The sequence below is a fragment of the Camelus ferus genome, chromosome 3, assembly GCF_009834535.1.
Source record: "Camelus ferus isolate YT-003-E chromosome 3, BCGSAC_Cfer_1.0, whole genome shotgun sequence".
NCBI lineage: Eukaryota > Metazoa > Chordata > Mammalia > Artiodactyla > Camelidae > Camelus > Camelus ferus.
Window position 1 is genome coordinate 97,307,924 of NC_045698.1, and position 17,481 is coordinate 97,325,404.

Sequence of the window (17,481 nt, forward strand, 5' to 3'; positions counted from 1 at the left end):
CAAAATAAACCATAGCAAATCAAGGTGGTGAAGGAAGAGAGCTTGAAGAAGCAAAGGAAAGCAGATGGCAGAGAGAGGAAAGAGGGCAGATAGGCAGAGAGAGGTAGAGACTAAGAGACAGACAGGCAGATAGGCAACTAGTGCTGCCTTGTTCCTAAGATTTCCAAGTTCTGGCCAAGTGTATACTGTCAATAATTTTTTTTTTTTGTAGTATCCTGAAAGGGCCTCTGTCCTCTCCCTGTTCATGTAAACAAGTGCAACTCAAACAAGGAGAGAGGAAGGATCAGGAAGCTGGGGATGCCTCAGGTTGGAAGCATGGCCATCAGCTAAAGCTCCTTTCAGAGCATCTTACTTTGTTGTTTTTCCTTCCAACAAGTGGTCTGGATGTAATCAATGTAATCCTTCTCTATCGTCTTCTCCAGGTCACGCAGAGATGCTCCTCTGTAGGCCTTGTCAAAGTTTTTATCCACAAAGTAAGGCACCTGTAGGTTCTGGGTTTCTCTAGAAATGGTGTAGCCCAAGGTCCTGAAACAAGGAGAGGGGTGCTCAGGTAAGCTTGTTACATTTGGCAGTATCACTCTCAGCACTGTCCTCACAGACATCATCACAATCACCCCTTCATAAGGCAGATGCAGATACCATTTTCTAATACATCTAACATTTATTATTTCCCAAGCAAAGCAGTAAGTGTAAGGTAATGATTGTCGATATTACATGAGCATGTTCAAACTAGATCCAGCCTCAACATATTTTACTTTATTCCCTTAAAGGATTTACCTCTCTCTCTATTTTTTTTTTTAATTTAAGGCAACCATTATGATGGTTTATTTTACATATACTGTGAAATTATTACTACAATAGGTTCTGCTAACATCCATCTTGTATGGATACCATAAAAAGAAAACAGAAAAGAATAAAGGAAAAATAATTTCTCCTTGTGATGAGAATTCTAAGAATTCACCCTCTGAACAACTTTCCTATCATTTCCTAGCATACAGCAGTGTTAACTATAGTTATCATGTTGTATATCCCTTGTACTTATTCATCTTATAACTGTTAGTTTTTAACTTTGACCACCTTCCTCTGATTCTCCCTCCCTCTCCCCTCCACCTTTGGTAACCACAAGTCTGATCTTCTCATCTCTTTTTCTATGAGTTTGGGGTTTTTTTGTTTTTTTGTTTTTTGTTTCCCAGATTATACATATAAGTGAGATCTTACAATATTTGTCTTTCTCTGTCTGACTTATTTCACTTAGGATAATGCCATCAATGTTGTCACAAATGGTAGGATTGCTTCATTTTTTATGGCTGGATAATATTCCCTTGAGTATACATACCACAACTTCTTCATCCATTCATCCACTGATGGACACTGAGGTTGTTTCCATGTCTTGGCTATCGTAAGTAATGCTGGTAGAACATGAGGGCGCAGATACCTGGATTCACCTCTCTTACATTGCTTTCTATGCTAAAAGTAGAATGCTGAATGCTTAAAAAAATAATTATATATTGTGTAGGACCTAGCATGGCACTTGGAATAGAGTAGGCTATTGGTAAATGCTAGTTGAATGAAATGATTGTTACAGTAAACTATTTACAAATAACCAGATAGCTCACAGCAACTTAGTTCCAATTTTTAGGACATGATAAAAAGTACTTCACACATAGCTGCTAGGTGAGAACTGCAAAAAAAAACTCAGATAAAAAGATTTCAGTGATACTTCCAGGCTAACTCTCTGTGGGTCTGAGATATCCAATGGTATCCGGTGCTCAGAAACAAACAAGTCTGGGTTAACTAAAGTCTAACCATAAGGAAGCATAGAAGGGAGCTCAAATTCAAGTTAAAGCAGAGTGAGAGTAATGTGCAAAATCCAAGCTGATTTTGTTCAGACTAGAAAAATTCCATCCTAAATGAGTTATATTTGACCTTCTCCCAGCCTTCTTTGATCTCTCGGCTTAGGGATCTTGCTGAATGTCTAAGAACATAGGCCATGACTGCTCTCATCTGCCTCTGGGAAGCTGTTAGCAGGGCAGGTTCCTGCCTGTCCCACTGGTTGACAAGAAAGGAGGTAGCAGTAGCCTATGGAGAAACATGGAAGTCAAGAAATAGAGGGAATCACAAGATATCTTTCCATTTCTTTGTATCATCTTCAATTTCCTTCATCAGTGTTTTACAGTTTTCAGAGTACAGGTAACTTCCTTCATTAAGTTTATTTCTAGGTATTTTGTTGTTTCTGATGCAATGTAAATGTTTATGCTAGTTATAAAATTCTGGTTTTTGAAGTGAAAAAAAAAAGTGAATGAAGGGCCGCAAAAGGCAAAATATCCTTCTTTTTTATGGTTGAGTTGTATTCTATTACATATATATGCTACATCTTCTGTATCCATTCACCTATTGATGTGCACTTAGGATGCTTCCATATCTTGGCAATTATAAATAATGTTGCTGTTAATAGCGGGGTGTATATATCTTTTTGAATTAATGTTTTTGTTTTTCTCGAATATATGCCCAAGAGTGGAATTCCTGGGCCATATGGTGGTTCTATTTTTTGGTTTTTGAGAAACCTCCATACTGCTTTCCACAGTGGCTGCACCAATTTACATTCCCACTAACAGTGTACAAGTCTCCACATCCTTGCCAACATTTGTTATTTGTGTTCTTTTTGATGATGGCCATTCTGACAGGTGTGAGATGATATCTCATTGTGATTTTGATTTCATTTCTCTGATATGAGTGATGCTGAGCAACTTTTCATGTTCCTGTTGGCCATCTGCATTTCCTCTTTTGTCTGTTCAGTTTTTCTGTGCATATTTTAAATGGCTTGGTTGGTTGGTTGGTTGCTTTTTAATTGAACTACAGTTGACTTAAAACATTGTATTAGTTTCTGGTGTACAGCATGGATGGACTTGGAGGGCATTATGCTAACTGAAATAAATCTGACAGAGAAAGACAAATATTGTAAGACATCACTTACATGTAGAGTCTAAAAAAATACAACAAACTAGTGAATATAACAGAAAAGAAACAGATCACAGATGTAGAGAAGGAACTAGTGGCTACCAGTGGGGAGAGGGAAAGGGAAGGGGCTGATGGAGGTGGAGGATTAAGGGGTACAAACTATCAGGTATAAAATAAGCTACAAGGATGTATTGTACAACATCGGGAATATAGGCAATATTTTCTAATAACTATAAATGGAGTATAACCTTTAAAAAATTGTGAATCACTATATTGTACACCTATAACATATAATATTGTATATCAACTATATTCCAATTTAAAAAATATGATATTGTAAAATAAATATATAAATAAATCTTAAAAAAAAAAAGAAATAGAGGTAATCAAGCCAGCATGACCTGATAGCAAACTCTCTCTGAGTTTCAGCTTTCCTCTGTACAAAATGAAGATACTGATCTAGAATGACAGTCTTCAGTCTATAGTGATCACCAACAAGAGCTCTTCCTGCCCCATGGACTCCACACGTGGAAACGTTTTTGTTTACTAAACTATAATAGTAACTAATGACTTATTTCTCATTGTTAAATTAAAAAAATAATCCAGGGATTCTCAAACCTTAGTATGGACCAGAATTATCTGGAGGGCTTGTTAACAACTCATATTGCTGGAATCAGAGTTTCTGATTCAATAGATATGGAGAGAAGACTAAGAGTCTGCATTTCTAATATGTTGCCAGTTAATGCTGATGATGTTGGTCTAGGGACCAAACTTTGAGAACTGAATTAAGTGAAGTAATTAATTGAAGAAATCTAAAAATTCCTATCAGACCTCATATTTTCCATGCAATACAAACTTTATAATGAATTTCTATATTTTCAGCAAAAGCAAAGAAATGAGATACTATGGCTTGACTATGTAGCCTTACTGTGAATAAATGTCCCATTCTTGCAATTTTTAAATTGGAAATATCACTGGATCCTAGTTACTCTGTTCTCAGATTCACAGGGGTCCAGCAATACTATCACAAGCTCAGTAAGGTCCTTTCTGACTCTAACATGGTGTGATAAGGATTTACTCTGAACCTAGAGTTATTCTATTACTCCTTCAGAAACCAGCTGTTGCTGTTCTGCAGCTGACCGAATGATGTCGCTGCAGAACAAAACAATCCATGGCCTGAGTGTACAGGAAACTGCCTACAGTATTTCTGAGTTTGTATTATTACTATCCAGCTGCTCCTTGAAACACAAAATCAGTGTTTTCTACAACAAAAGGTGAAATGAAATGTTAATAATGTACTAGCAAAACATTCAAGTCTTTCACCAGATTATTAAGAAGATTTATAAATATTTGACTTACGATTTATAGAATAGACTATATGGGGGATTAGCAGCTAGCAGCTGAGTAATGACAGATATAATCACAATCACCAGAACTGGAAGTAACTGAATAAATGCAGAATATGTAGTCTGAAAAAGAAAAAGTATTTGGTGTTAAGTGTTCATCAATATACAGTTTACTGAAAATAGGATTGTTTTTCCAAAGAAAATACACATTACCAATGCATTGCACATAGCCTGAGGCTTTTCTGGGAAGGCGTACTTTCTGCTGAGAAGTACCAGACAACTCTGTTCCATCTACTGAGAAGGCAGAAGGAGGCCCGCCCACAACCTGGATTGACACCCAGTAATCCTTCTGCAGCCTTCTTTTCTAAGAACAATGAAGCAGACACCCGTGGGTGAGTCTGCCCAGACTGTGACTCTCACAAGATCATGTCATATTATGTAACTCTGTCACCCTGGCCATACCTGAAAGGACTGTGGGGGCATCTAGGGAACATCTAATGGTAGCAGGGATAATCACATTCTCCCTCCTAAGAATCTGGGATGGAGATTCATCACCATTCACTGCTAGGCAGTCACTTGAAGAAAGGACACATACTCGGAGGCACTGTGGACTGGCCATTTGCAAGGGGAAGTAGAACAAGCCAGGCTGCTTAGAGAAGACAAAGCAGATGCAGAGAGGCAGGAAAACTGCAGACAGTCTGGCCCCAAGAGTCGTGGAGAGCACAGCTGTGGGGGTGCCTCACAGCACTGCAGTTCCTGGTTCCTGTCTGTCATGAGGCCCAACGTGCTTCCTGCCTTTGAGCTTCATGAGACTCCCTTGATCCCTTCCCTTAAACCCCCTTTAGTTTTGAATATTTTGAAAGGGCTTCCTATTCTCTGCAGTTAAGAAAACCTTGGTTAAGACAGCCCCACAGGGGAACAGATATTCTGGGACAGTTATCAAAGAATGGGAAGAGGGGTACCATTCTGGTCTATTTGGACCAATTACCCACCTCTTCTTACCATGCCTCTGCTTTCCTAAAGCACCTGTTAGCAACGTATCTCACAGTAAACTTCTAAAACCTGATAATACTCCATGACCAGCTCAGTACAAATGTTTATGGACAGCAGTTGTCCTGTCCCTTCCAGGTACCTGAGGTTTATCTTCTTCCTCTTCCTTCCGTGTCTGTGTCCTCTCATGTCGGTGCCGCCGGCGGTAATAGTGGGTGTCATCTGTCACGTTTGAAAACATATGAATATTTCCTGAAGAAAGAAGAACACTTAGTATGCGACAGGGCGAACACCCCTTCCTTGCTTTTTCCAAAGTCCTTGCTCCCAGTTAGGTTCTATATAGGTCAAGTATTCTCCCATTATACCCAATAGGAAAATAAGACAGTAGGTACGCCAAGTGAACCAGCAGGAAGTAGAATGTACTTAGCTCTCTTGCCTTGATTTAAATAGTCTTTTGTAACTAGTGAGTGAGAGAATCTCAAAAGAGCATTTGGGTCATGAATCCTGTCTGACATGCTCATGTCTGCCTCCTTGACCAGTATTAGATTATGTCACTAATATCTTTAATGGCAACTCATAAAATTCAGTTTACTTCCTAGGCATTTAATTTTCCCAACTTCCAACTTTCTGGGAGTACTTTTCTAACCTTTATCTTTATATGGTTGCTATTTTGATGATACAGGCATTTTGCTTCTAATTTATAAAGCACTTAAAAATATCTAATCCTCACAGCAGCCCTCTGAGGTTGGTATTATCAACCCCATTTTTCAGGTAAGGAAGTAGGATCAGAGGGACTAAGTGATTTGATCAAAATCATGCATAGCTGGAGACTGAAGACTTGCCTTAAATCTCAGCTCATCTGATTCCGAAGTCTTGCTGTTTCCACCATACCACAGTGCCTTTATTCAGATCCTCAAATAGATCCTCAAAGTATATACAACTTTTTAAATGATAATTTTGGAATACTAACCAGTAGGAAAATGTCCTCCAAAGAAGACATTGAATAGCTCTTCTGGAGTGATGTCAGCCTCGAAGTCCCTATAATAATTATAAGGTCTGGCTCGAGGAGCAGTGAAAGTCACCTGTTCATCTCCATATTCATCATAGCGGAGTCTCTTATCAGGATTGCTCAGAACTGCAAAGGCATTTCCTATCGCTGCAACAAAAACAAAAAGCAAGTGAGTACATAGTCTGCTGTAGCTGAGGGTGATCACAGTAGTAGCATGAAGAGCCCAAAGTTGACTGGTGCTAGACAAGTTCATAGTGGCCCAAGAAGAGGTGCTTTGGCCTAGAAAGTGCTTGGCCTTGAAATTTACCATGGTCTAGTCTGATAAGCCAGAAACAACTCTGGATTCAAGATGAACTAAGAACTACTGTTTTCAGTCATCAAAAATGTATTTTTATTTCACTTGAGAGCAACAATTTATGGCTGGAAACAGGTCATACATAAGTAGTGGTATTCTAACACGCAGTCACAATCTCCTGAACAAAACAGTCAGTAAAAATCCTCCTGATTGGCTAAAAGCAAAGTCCTTACTCATCAGTCTTATTTCAGCTTGCCTTAGAAAATGGTTTTTAGAAATTAAGAGATGTATCTCTAATGTCTCAAGGAGGGGTCAAAGACTGAATAGATTACATATGCTTACCATCACTTCTCCTCCCTATGCATAAATGTGCAAACTTTGTCCAATGTTATTTAAGCATACAATCAGTACAACCAATTGAAGAAATGTTGAAAAAAATCTTTTAAGACACCGGTGCCCCACTACCTTTAATTCAGTCAATGCTATCAGAAGCAGTCAGAAAGATCATTTTTTTATGATTGTCTAGCTAGGTATCTGGATTAAATGTTTGTAGCAATAAAACAGTTAAGCAGAAAAAAATAAAGAGAAAAACCTAAACAGAGCTGCTTAAATATTCACATCCCTTGAAATCTGGCAGATTCTCAGAGAAATGCCATTAGTCTGTGAAATATGATACATGAAGGTCTGAAGAGAATGTGGGTTATCTATTTGTTTCCTTGTAGAAAGTGTGGGGGGAACTGGATTCACAGTGGCACATTAACAAAGGTAGAGTGTCCTCTGAGGTAAATGCTGACTTTAAAAAATTTCTCAGATCTATCATTTTTTACTTTTTCCTTTGAAAAATTTTAAATCTACAGAAAAGTTGAAAAAATAGTACAATAAACACTTTTACCTATATTCATAGGGAATTGTTAGCATTTTATTTTCCTCAACTCTCTACACATACATACCTATGTATATGTTATTCTTTTTTTTTTTTGCTGAACCATTTGAAAGTAGGCTGCAGACATGACATTTTACCCCTAAATATTTCAGCATATATCTCCTAAGAAGAAAGTCATTCTAAGTCACAATACTATTACCACAGCTAAGAAAATTAACATCAATTTATAATCACCTAGTGAATCTGTGCAAGGTTCATGCATTGCATTTGGTTTCATATCCCTTTAATTTAATTTAGAATAGACTCCCCACCTTTTTTGCTTTTTATTATTTTGAAATTTTTTGAAGAGCAGGTCAGTGTTCTTTGTAGAATGTCCCATATTTTGATTGTTTCCTTTTTATTAGTTTCAGGTCAAACATTTTGGCAAGAATACTACATGGATGCTATACCACATAATGTTAGGTTGTTCTAATATTGGTGATACTAAGTTGGATCACTTAGTTAAAGTGGTGACAGCTAGTTATCTTTATTATAAAGGAATTTTCCCCCTTTGTAATCAGTAAGTATTCTGTGGGGTGATACTTTGACATTATGCGAATATTCTACTCAACAAACTATCACTCAAAGGTTATAGCATACACTGATAATCCCTGCTTGAATCAGTGACTTCCCTGGGGGTGAAGCTCTTAAGTAAGATTTTTATGTGTTAAATCCAAAATATTTTTTAAGAATATATTTCTTAACATATGGAAATCAATGGAAAAAATATTTGATCTATAACTAAGGTTTTGCTCTTTAATAAATGCTTTATAAAACTCTTTCTTTTGAACATATTAATAACAGAAGTTTCATGAACAAAGAGTTCCATGGTCAAAGAAGTTTGGAAATGCAATATAGGCTCTACTTGCAAGCGGCCACCAGCCTCTAAGTTCCACAAGAGGAATCATATCTGTTTTATTCACTGTGGCACCTGGCGCATAGATCATCAGTAAATATTTGCTGTTATCAATGAATGAATGGTTCCAGAAGGTATTATAAAGAAACCAAATATGTTTTCCAAAACAAATTAAGGTAAGTGAATGAAAACAGAAGAGAACTATACTGATAATCACTGTTTAAGAGGTGTAGCAGGAAAACAAAACAAAACACCCTGCTTGTGGCCTTATAAAACAATTTTAGGGGAGGCTGAAAACAACCTGCTGTGAACAAACACCACAAGAAGGGCAGAATTAAGCATCAGTTTAGGATCAGACCTTTGAAAGCATCTGTTGCTCCAGGAGCACAGTTCTTGTCAGGATGAAATTTCAGGGCAAGTTTTCGGTAAGCTTTCTTAAGTTCTTCATCACTGGCATTTCGTGAAACTCCCAGAATTTCATAGTAATTTCTGCATTTCTTGATTCTAAAAACACAAATCAGAAACACTTTTTGTATGTCTACAAAGGCCCCTTTTGTGCAATTAACTGCAGAAGAGTACGTCGATCCTCTCTCTAATCTCCCAAAACAAACCTAAAAGAAAACTGGTGAACACATTAATGAAACATTCAATTCATTAACAATGTCCTCCTCCCACTGAGTGAATAATTCCTTTCAAAATATTTTTTTACATCTGATATTTTATTCTTTCTATATTCTTGTAAGTGGATAGAATAAGTATCCTAATTCTTCTACTAAGGCCCAGGCTAAGGTCCTCAGAGTTGAACCACAGGATAGTAACGCCAAAAGAAATACCCTAACCACCCCCCCCTCTTTTTTTTTCCTTTTCCTCCCTCTCTATCCTTTTTTCTTTATGGTCATCTTTTGAAACTTTGTTTTAAAAAGTTAATATATTCGCATGGTGGAAGAAAAATATCCAGTAGTACTAAACTATATACAGTGAAAAATCTTCCTGCTTCCCCATTCCCTGTCCCCCAATTTCCTACTCCAAGGATAACCACTGTTAGAAATTTTCTGTGAATCCTATGTACAAAGAGAACACATGTATAGAGACCTCACCATTTTTTTCTTACCTAAATGGAAGCATATTACAATCATCCTTCTACATCTTGCTTTTTTTTAACTAACAATTTATCCTGGTGATTGATTCATGACTTATATGAGAAGCTTGTATATGAGAAGTATAGGGATAATAGTTTAGACCACCAGAGTGGCAGTTCTGAACTTTTTGATCTAAGTCTTTAATACTCTTTTTTTTAATTGCAGCATAGTTGATTTACAGTGTTGTGTTTGTTTCAGGTATACAGCAAAATGATTCAGTTACACACACACACACACACACACACACACACACAAATATACTTTTTCAGATTCTTTTCCATTATAGGTATTACAAGATATTGAATATAGTTCTCTGTGCTATACAGTAGGTCCTTGTTATTTTGTTGTTTATCTATTTTTTTATCTAGTACTGTGCATCTGTTAATCCTAAACTCCTAATTTATCCCCCCTCCTCTTTCCTCTTTGGTAACTATAAGTTTGTTTTCTATGCCTGTGAGTCTGTTTAAGAAGGCTTTTATACTCTTAAATATTACTGAAGACCCCAGAAAGGCTTTTGTTTATGTGAGTTATAGCTATCAATATTTACTATACTAGAAATGAAAACAAAAAATTTTAAACACAGGGTGATATAATTGCATGTCATATAGCCTTTCAAAAATTCCACTGTATAACCCTGAAGGAATGAGAGTGAAAAAGGCAAATAATGTATTTATATTATTATGAAAAGTTTTAAACTTGCACACCACCCCTGCTCTCCCAAAAGGATCTTTGGGATTTCCAAACTATACTTTGAGAATGGCTGGACTAGAGCATGAACTCTGGAGTCAAGATGCTTCGGATGGGATCTCATCTTGCTGTGCACTTACTTCTGTGCCTTAGTGTTATCTTCTGAAATAGGCTAATAAAGCACACCTGTATTTCACAGAACTGTTATGACTAAGTGAAGTATTCATTAAAATGCTTGATAGCATCTGACATGATGTAAATATTGGCTATTATTAAAAATCTACCACATTCTTTTTAAAAAGCTGAATATTATTGAATTTTATGGATGTATGTACATTCCCTACTGATGGGCATTTAAAGTATCTGCAGCTTTTTGCTACCACACAATTGAGTTAGGCAGGGAGAGGCCCAGAGCCTGCTGAGGAGTTCACAGCAAGTCAGTAATACCGGCTGGACTATAACGTCAGTCAGGGCCATTCCCTAAGAGCTGCCAGTGGGGATCATATGGCTCCCCACCCTAGCTTCCGATCCCTGCTTCCATGGTAGATACTCTCCTGCCTCTCTTTTTCATACATTTATATTTGTTTACTAACAGCTTCACTGAGATAAAATTCACATATCACAAAGTTCACTTTTTTAAAATTTTAAGATGAATAAAATTGTCATTAAGGCATTTTAGCAAAACTGTCATGCAGACAAATTCTGCACTCAGAATACCTGAATTAGAATTCCAGCTCTTTCACTAACTTTAACAAAGTTCACTTTTTTCCAAATTGAGGAATAGTTGATAGTTGACTCTTTTAAAATGTGTGATTCAGTGTTATGTTTTTTTTTTGTTGTTGTATATTCACAGAGTTGTGCACCCATCACTACTAATTCCAGAACATTTTCATCACCCCAAAAAGAAACCCCATACTCATTAGCAATCACTCCTCATCCCTCTGCTCCCCAAACCCTGGCAGTCACTAATTTTTCTGTCTCTATATATTTGCCTATTCTGGACATTTCATATAAAAAGAATTATATAATATCAGGCCTTTTGTGTTTGGTTTCTTGTACTAACACTATATTTTCAAGATTCATTCATGTTGCAGCATATATCAGTACTTCATTACTTTTTATTACCAAAAAATGTTCATTGTACAGATATTCCCCATTTTGTTTATCCAATTATCAGTTAATGGACATCTGGGTTGTTTCTATTTGGGGGCTCTTATGAAAAATGCTATATATGAACATTCATGTACAAGTTTTTGTCTGGAAGTATGTTTTTATTTCTCTTGGTATATATCTAGGAGTGGATGGCTATGTCATATGCTATGTCTAACCTTCTGAGGAACTCCCATACTGTTTTCCAAACTGGCTGCAGCATTTTTCATCCCTACCAGCAATATAGAAGGGCAATTTCTCCATGTCCTCACCAACACTTGTTATTGTCCATCTTTTTGATTATAGACATCTTAGTGAGTACGAGGTAGTATGGTATCTCATTCTGGTTTTGATTTGCATTCCTCTAATGACTAATGATATTGAGCAAACTCTTCGTATGCTTATTGGCCATTTGTATATCTTTGAAGGAATGCCAGTTCAGATTCTTTGTCCATTTTTCAATTGGTTTACTGTCATTTTATTGTTGAGTTGTAAGAGAATTTTGTATGTTTTAGATACAAATCCCTTATCAGATACATAATTTGAAAATATTTTCTCCCATTTTGTGGATTGATTTTTCACCTTCTTTATGGTATCTTTTGAAGTGCAAAAGTTTCTAATTTTGATGAAGTCCAATTTACCTATTTTTTCTTTTGTCATTTGTGCTTTGGGTGTCAACAAAAAATCATTACCTAATCCAACATCATGAAGAGTTACATTTATGTTTTCTTCTAAGAGTGTTACAGTTTTAGCTCTTGCATTTAGGTCTTACGTTAGGTCTTTGAATTAATTTTTGTGTTTGTGTGAGGAAGGGAACCAAGTTCATTCTTTTGCATGGGGATATCCTGTTGTTCCAACATTTGTTAAAGACTATCCTTCCCCCATTAAATTGTCTTGGCACACTTGTCAAAAATCAATTAACCATAAACATAAGGGTTTGTTTCTGGACTCTCAATTGTATACTATTGATCTACCTGTCTATTCTATGCTAGTGCACACTATCTTTATTACTGCAGCTTTGTATTAAGTTTTGAAATCGGAATGTGTGAGTCTTCAAACTTTGTCCTTCTTTTTCAAGACCGTTTTGATAACTAAAATCAGGAGTGAAATAGGGCATAGTTATTTTAGTATTCTCCTGATTTTATTTATTTTAGTATTCTCCTTTTCTTTGCTTGGTCGGTCTAGTTAAATGTTTGTCAATTTTGTTGATATTTTCAAAAATCAGTGGGAGAGGATATAGCTCAAGTGCTAAAGCACATGCTTAGGTCCTCGGTTCAATCCCTGGTACCCCCTCTAAAAATGAATAAATAAATATACACCCCCTCCACCTCCAAAAAACCTGATTTTTGGTTTTGTTGATTTTGTCTATTGTTTTTCTATCCTCTATTTCATTTATTTCCATGCCATATTATTTCCTTCATTCTGCTTCTTTGAATTTAGTTTGTTCTTCTTTTTCTATAGAATTAGGTTATTGATTTGAGATTTTTTTAAAAAATATAAACATTTACAGCATTTAAAGCTATAAATTTCCTTTTAAGCATTGCTTTAGCTGCATCTTATATGTTTTGGTATGTTGTGTTTTCATTTTAATCCATCTCAAAGTATTTTCTAATTTTCCTTGTGATGTCTTCTTTGACCTATTTGTTATTTAGGAATAATATGTTGCTTAATTGTCACATATTTGTGAATTTCCCAAATTTCTTTCTTTAAAAAAAAAATTTATTAATTTCATTGAGGGGGGAGGTAATTTGATTGATTGATTGATTGACTGAAATGGAGGTACTGGGGATTGAACCCAGGACCTCCTGCATCCTAAGCATGCACTCTAACCACTGAGCTATACCCTCCCCCTCTCCAAATTTCCTTCTGTTGTTAATTGCTAAGAACATACAATGTTTGATTATTTTATTTTATTTTATTTTATTTATTTTTTAGTTGAAGTATAGTCAGTTTACAATGTTGTGTCAATTTCTGGTGTACAACATAATGTTTCAGTCATACATATACATACATATATTCCTTTTCATATTCTTTTTCATTATAGGTTACTATAAGATATTGAATATAGTTCCCTGTGCTATACAGTACAAACTTGCTGTTTATCTATTTTATATATAATAGTCAGCATCTGCAAATATCAAACTCCCAATTTATCCGTTCCCACCCCCTTTCCCCCCGGTAACATTAAATTTGTTTTCTGTGTCTGTTAGTCTGTCTCTGTTCTGTAAATAAGTTCATTTGTATCTTTGCTTTCAGATTTCACATATAAGTGATATCATATGGTATTTTTCTTTCTCTTTCTGGCTTACTTCACTAAGAATGACAATCTTCAGGTCCATCCATGTTGCTGCAAATGGCAATATTTTATTCTTTTTTTGTGGTTGAGTAGTATTTCACTGTATAAATATACCACAACTTCTTTACCCAGTCATCTGTCAGTGGACATTTAGGCTGTTTCCATGTCTTGGTTATTGTAAATAGCGCTGCTATGAACACTGGGGTACATGTATGTTTTTGAATTAGAGTTCCCTCTGGATATATGCCCAGGAGTGGGATTGCTGGATCATATGGTAAATCTATTTTTAGTTTTTTAAAATATACTCTTTGTTTGTTTGTTTGGTTGGTTTTTTTGTGGGGGAGAAATTAGGTTTATTTATTTATTTTTTTAATATAGGTACTGGGGATTGAACCCGGACCTTGTGCATGTTAGGCATGCACTCTACCACTAAGCTATACCTTCCCCTCTATTTTTAGTTTTTTAAGGAATCTCTATACTATTTTCCATAATGGCTGCACCAAACTACATTCCCAACAACAGTGTAGAAGGGTTTCCTTTTCTCTACACCCTCTCCAGCATTTATCGTTCGTGGACTTTTGAATGATAGCCATTATAACTGGTGTGAGGTGATACCTCACTGCAGTTTTGACTGCATTTCTCTGATAATTAGTGATATTGAGCACTTTTTCATGTGCCTATTGGCCATTTGTATGTCTTCACTAGAGAATTGCTTGTTTAGGTCTACTGCCCATTTTTGGATTGGGCTGTTTGTTTTTTCGTTATTAAGCTGTATGAGTTATCTGTATATTCTGGAAATTAAGCCCTTGTTAGTTGCATCGTTTGCAAATATTTTCTCCCATTCCGTAGGTTGTTTTTTGTTTTGTTTATTGTTTCCTTTGCTGTGCAAAACTTATACATTAGGTCCCATTTGTTTGTTTTTGCTTTTATTTCTATTGCCTGGGTAGCCTGCTCTGGGAGGACATTGCTAAGATTTATGTCAGAGAATGTTTTGCCTATGTTCTTTTCCAGGAGATTTAAGATGTCCTGTGTTATGTTTAAGTCTTTAAGCCATTTTGAGCTTATTTTTGTGTATGGTGTGAGGAAGTGTTCTAACTTCGTTGATTGACATGCTATTGTCCAGCCTTCCCAACACCACTTGCTGCAGAGACTATCTTTTTTCCATGTATACTGCTGCCTCCTTTGTCGAAGATTAATAGTGCTTGATTTTAATCCTTTCAAATTTATTGAGTCATGTTTTATGGCCTAACATATGGTTTATCTTGGAGAGAATTCCATGCATACTTGAGAAGAATGTGTGTTCTGCTGTTTTGGGTAGAATGTTGTACAGATGTCTATTATGTCAAAATGGTTTTCCCTGTCTTTCTTACAACAGAAGCAGGGCAGTGACCTCAGATTATGCCCTAATATTCCACTTCCACCTAGCCTTGCCTCTGAGGCCAAGAAGCTATTGTGCTTCAGTAATAATAATAAAAAATAGTAATAGCGGTCAATCCTTACATAGCATATTGTCTGTGCCAGGCACTCTACATAAATTCTCTTATTTAATCCCACCACAGGCTCACCTTTGTACCCCAAGCAGCTGCTCTTCAGTATAAGTGGTGTTCCCTTCACCCTGCCAGGTCTGATTCCACTCATTCTCAGACTTCTTTTCCTTTTGTGCCTTCATGCAGTTACAGCAACCACAGGGGTCATGGCTTTCAGGAGGTCTGTCTTCTGGGTATTTGTTTCTTCTAACTGCATCGATGTAAGCTGCAAAGCAACAGCACAATGAGGCCTCGTGTTGACCTGCAAATCAACTTTACTACTGGCCTTAGCCAACTGGGAGGCTGCTTGTAGGCATGAGCAAGTGAGTGTGAGGGCCAGGCTACTGACGTCATCTGACTTTTAAGCATCCATACAAAGCTGAACAAACATCTTCCTTGAGAAAACAATACAGAAAATACACAGGCAACCATGAAGAACTTATAACGCCAGAAACATGAAGCATAATAATGTCCACCATACCTACAGTGGTCAGTGAGCAAGTGATCACGACAGAGCCAGTAAAGGGTTCAAGAGGTACCTGGCCAATACCTTGCCTTTACGGCAGCACAGGGGAAGCCTATTTCTTTGTGGTCCATGTTCAGAAGTGAATTGATTATAACACATTTTTTGTTGCAGTGTCTCCCACTACTAAGATTTACAGCAGAGTTGATGTCAACTTTTTAAACTCACAGTTATAGAATTAATACCTACAAGACATCTGGCTGGACAGATCAAGCAGATTTATGGGTAAGACTTACTCCTGACCACAAAGACGTTATAGTTTAAAGGGAGAGGTTTTAACTAATCACAATGCATGCAGAATGCAGAGGGTCACAGCAATCTAGTTAAGGAAGGCACAGTACTCCTGTCCTGTCTGGAGGATCTGGGAAGAACTTTAAAAACATCTTTCTCCTGCGTAACATCTCTTAGGGACTACCCACTGCTTCCTGTTCAGATTTCTTATCATGGGCCCAGCCTGCGGCTCCAGCCTCATCTCTCACCACAAGCTCCTTTGCAGTCTATGCTCTAGATCACACCAACTCCTTTCAGATCAGCAAAGCTTTCTCTTTTCTCTGTGTCTTTGCATATACTGTTCTTTCTGCCTGCAAAACCTCCTCTAAGTAGGCCTGGCTAACTCCAACGCATCCTTCATGTCACCATATGTAACACTTTCTCCACGAGGCACCCTCTGACACCCAGACTGTGTTGAGTGCCTTGTCAGTATGTTTCCCAAACATATGACCTTGCTGTGTAGCACAGGACTTATTGGCCGTTCTGTAATTGACTGCTTAGCTGCCAAACTCCTTCGGTAGACTGAGAGTTCTGTGGGATCAGAGACCCGTGTCTTCAAATCTCTGCTGCATGATCAGCATAATAAAGGGTACCCAATAGGTATTGGATCAGTACTCTTTGCCTGACTGTAGGATGGAAAAGGCCGGCCTATGCGTCCTGATGTTGGCTGCAGGGACAAGACCAAACTGAGGCCGAGGTTGAGGCGGCCCAGTTTGGAGGCGATGATAAGGACGCGGTAAACAAACTGCAGGAGACCGCACCACCATGCTAACCCTGGGGCGGGCGGGGCCTGCCCGCTGAGGGCCCTGGGCGGGGCACGGGCCGGGGCGGGGCTGGGGGCCGGAGGCAACAAGTCGTCACGGGTGACTCTGAGTACCGGGCAGGGTCCTCAGCTTGCGCCAGTACTCCTGGTTTCCGGATCCCGACCGCCTGCCCTGGGCTGTCCCCCACCTCTCCAGGAACCCTACTCAGGCCCAGCATCTTCTCATAGGCCTCCATCCTTCATCTTAGGCCCAGGATCTCAGCCCTTTCAGGAGCCGCCAGGAGCCGCATCCCAGATTTCTCTCTGACCCTGCCCTGTCCCACCCTCCGGTCAGGATCTGGTACCTTCCGTCCAACGCTCCCCGCTGCCCAGAGTCGCTGCCATATCGGTTCCCAGTCAGCAGATCTGGCGAGCCTCCCCCGCGTCCGAGGCTGAGAGAGAGAAGGGGCCAAAAAAAAAAAAAAAAAAAAAGAAAACAAAAAAAACCGCGGAGCATGCTGGTCATTGTAGTCCAAGCTATAGTATATGCGGGCCATTGGACTACAATTCCCGACAGGCGCCGCGCGAGGGGTCGCACAAGCGGTGGTGTAAAGGGGCGCGACCCTTGGAAAGAAGGCCTGTGGAAGTGTGTTGCTGACAGTTAACTGCTGCGCGACCAGCGGCTCACAGCCTGAAACTGGCAACAGGGGGCTGCGCTTTTCCTCATCTGTAGAGTGGAGATCGTAACTTCGGCCTCGCCTAACACTTGGGAT

At 38.1% G+C, this 17,481-nt stretch overlaps 1 protein-coding gene and 1 non-coding gene across 3 annotated transcripts in view; both read right to left on the bottom strand.

The window, feature by feature from the left end:
- The window catches only part of DNAJC18 (DnaJ heat shock protein family (Hsp40) member C18), a 28,816-nt gene extending 11,616 nt beyond the window's left edge, over positions 1-17,200 (bottom strand). For both annotated transcript variants that reach the window (XM_032476861.1, XM_006172910.3), the window contains exons 1-7: positions 17,074-17,200; positions 15,213-15,399; positions 8,735-8,880; positions 6,265-6,450; positions 5,437-5,546; positions 4,318-4,427; positions 353-525 (exon numbers count right to left, since the gene is read on the bottom strand). In XM_032476861.1, the coding sequence (XP_032332752.1) occupies positions 353-525; positions 4,318-4,427; positions 5,437-5,546; positions 6,265-6,450; positions 8,735-8,880; positions 15,213-15,399; positions 17,074-17,113 (952 nt within the window). In that variant the 5' untranslated portion in view covers positions 17,114-17,200. The remainder of the gene's footprint in view (positions 1-352; positions 526-4,317; positions 4,428-5,436; positions 5,547-6,264; positions 6,451-8,734; positions 8,881-15,212; positions 15,400-17,073) is intronic.
- TRNAP-AGG lies at positions 13,126-13,198 on the bottom strand. Its single transcript has one exon. It is a non-coding gene; the product is annotated as a tRNA-Pro (tRNA).
- Positions 17,201-17,481: the final 281 nt, after the last annotated feature.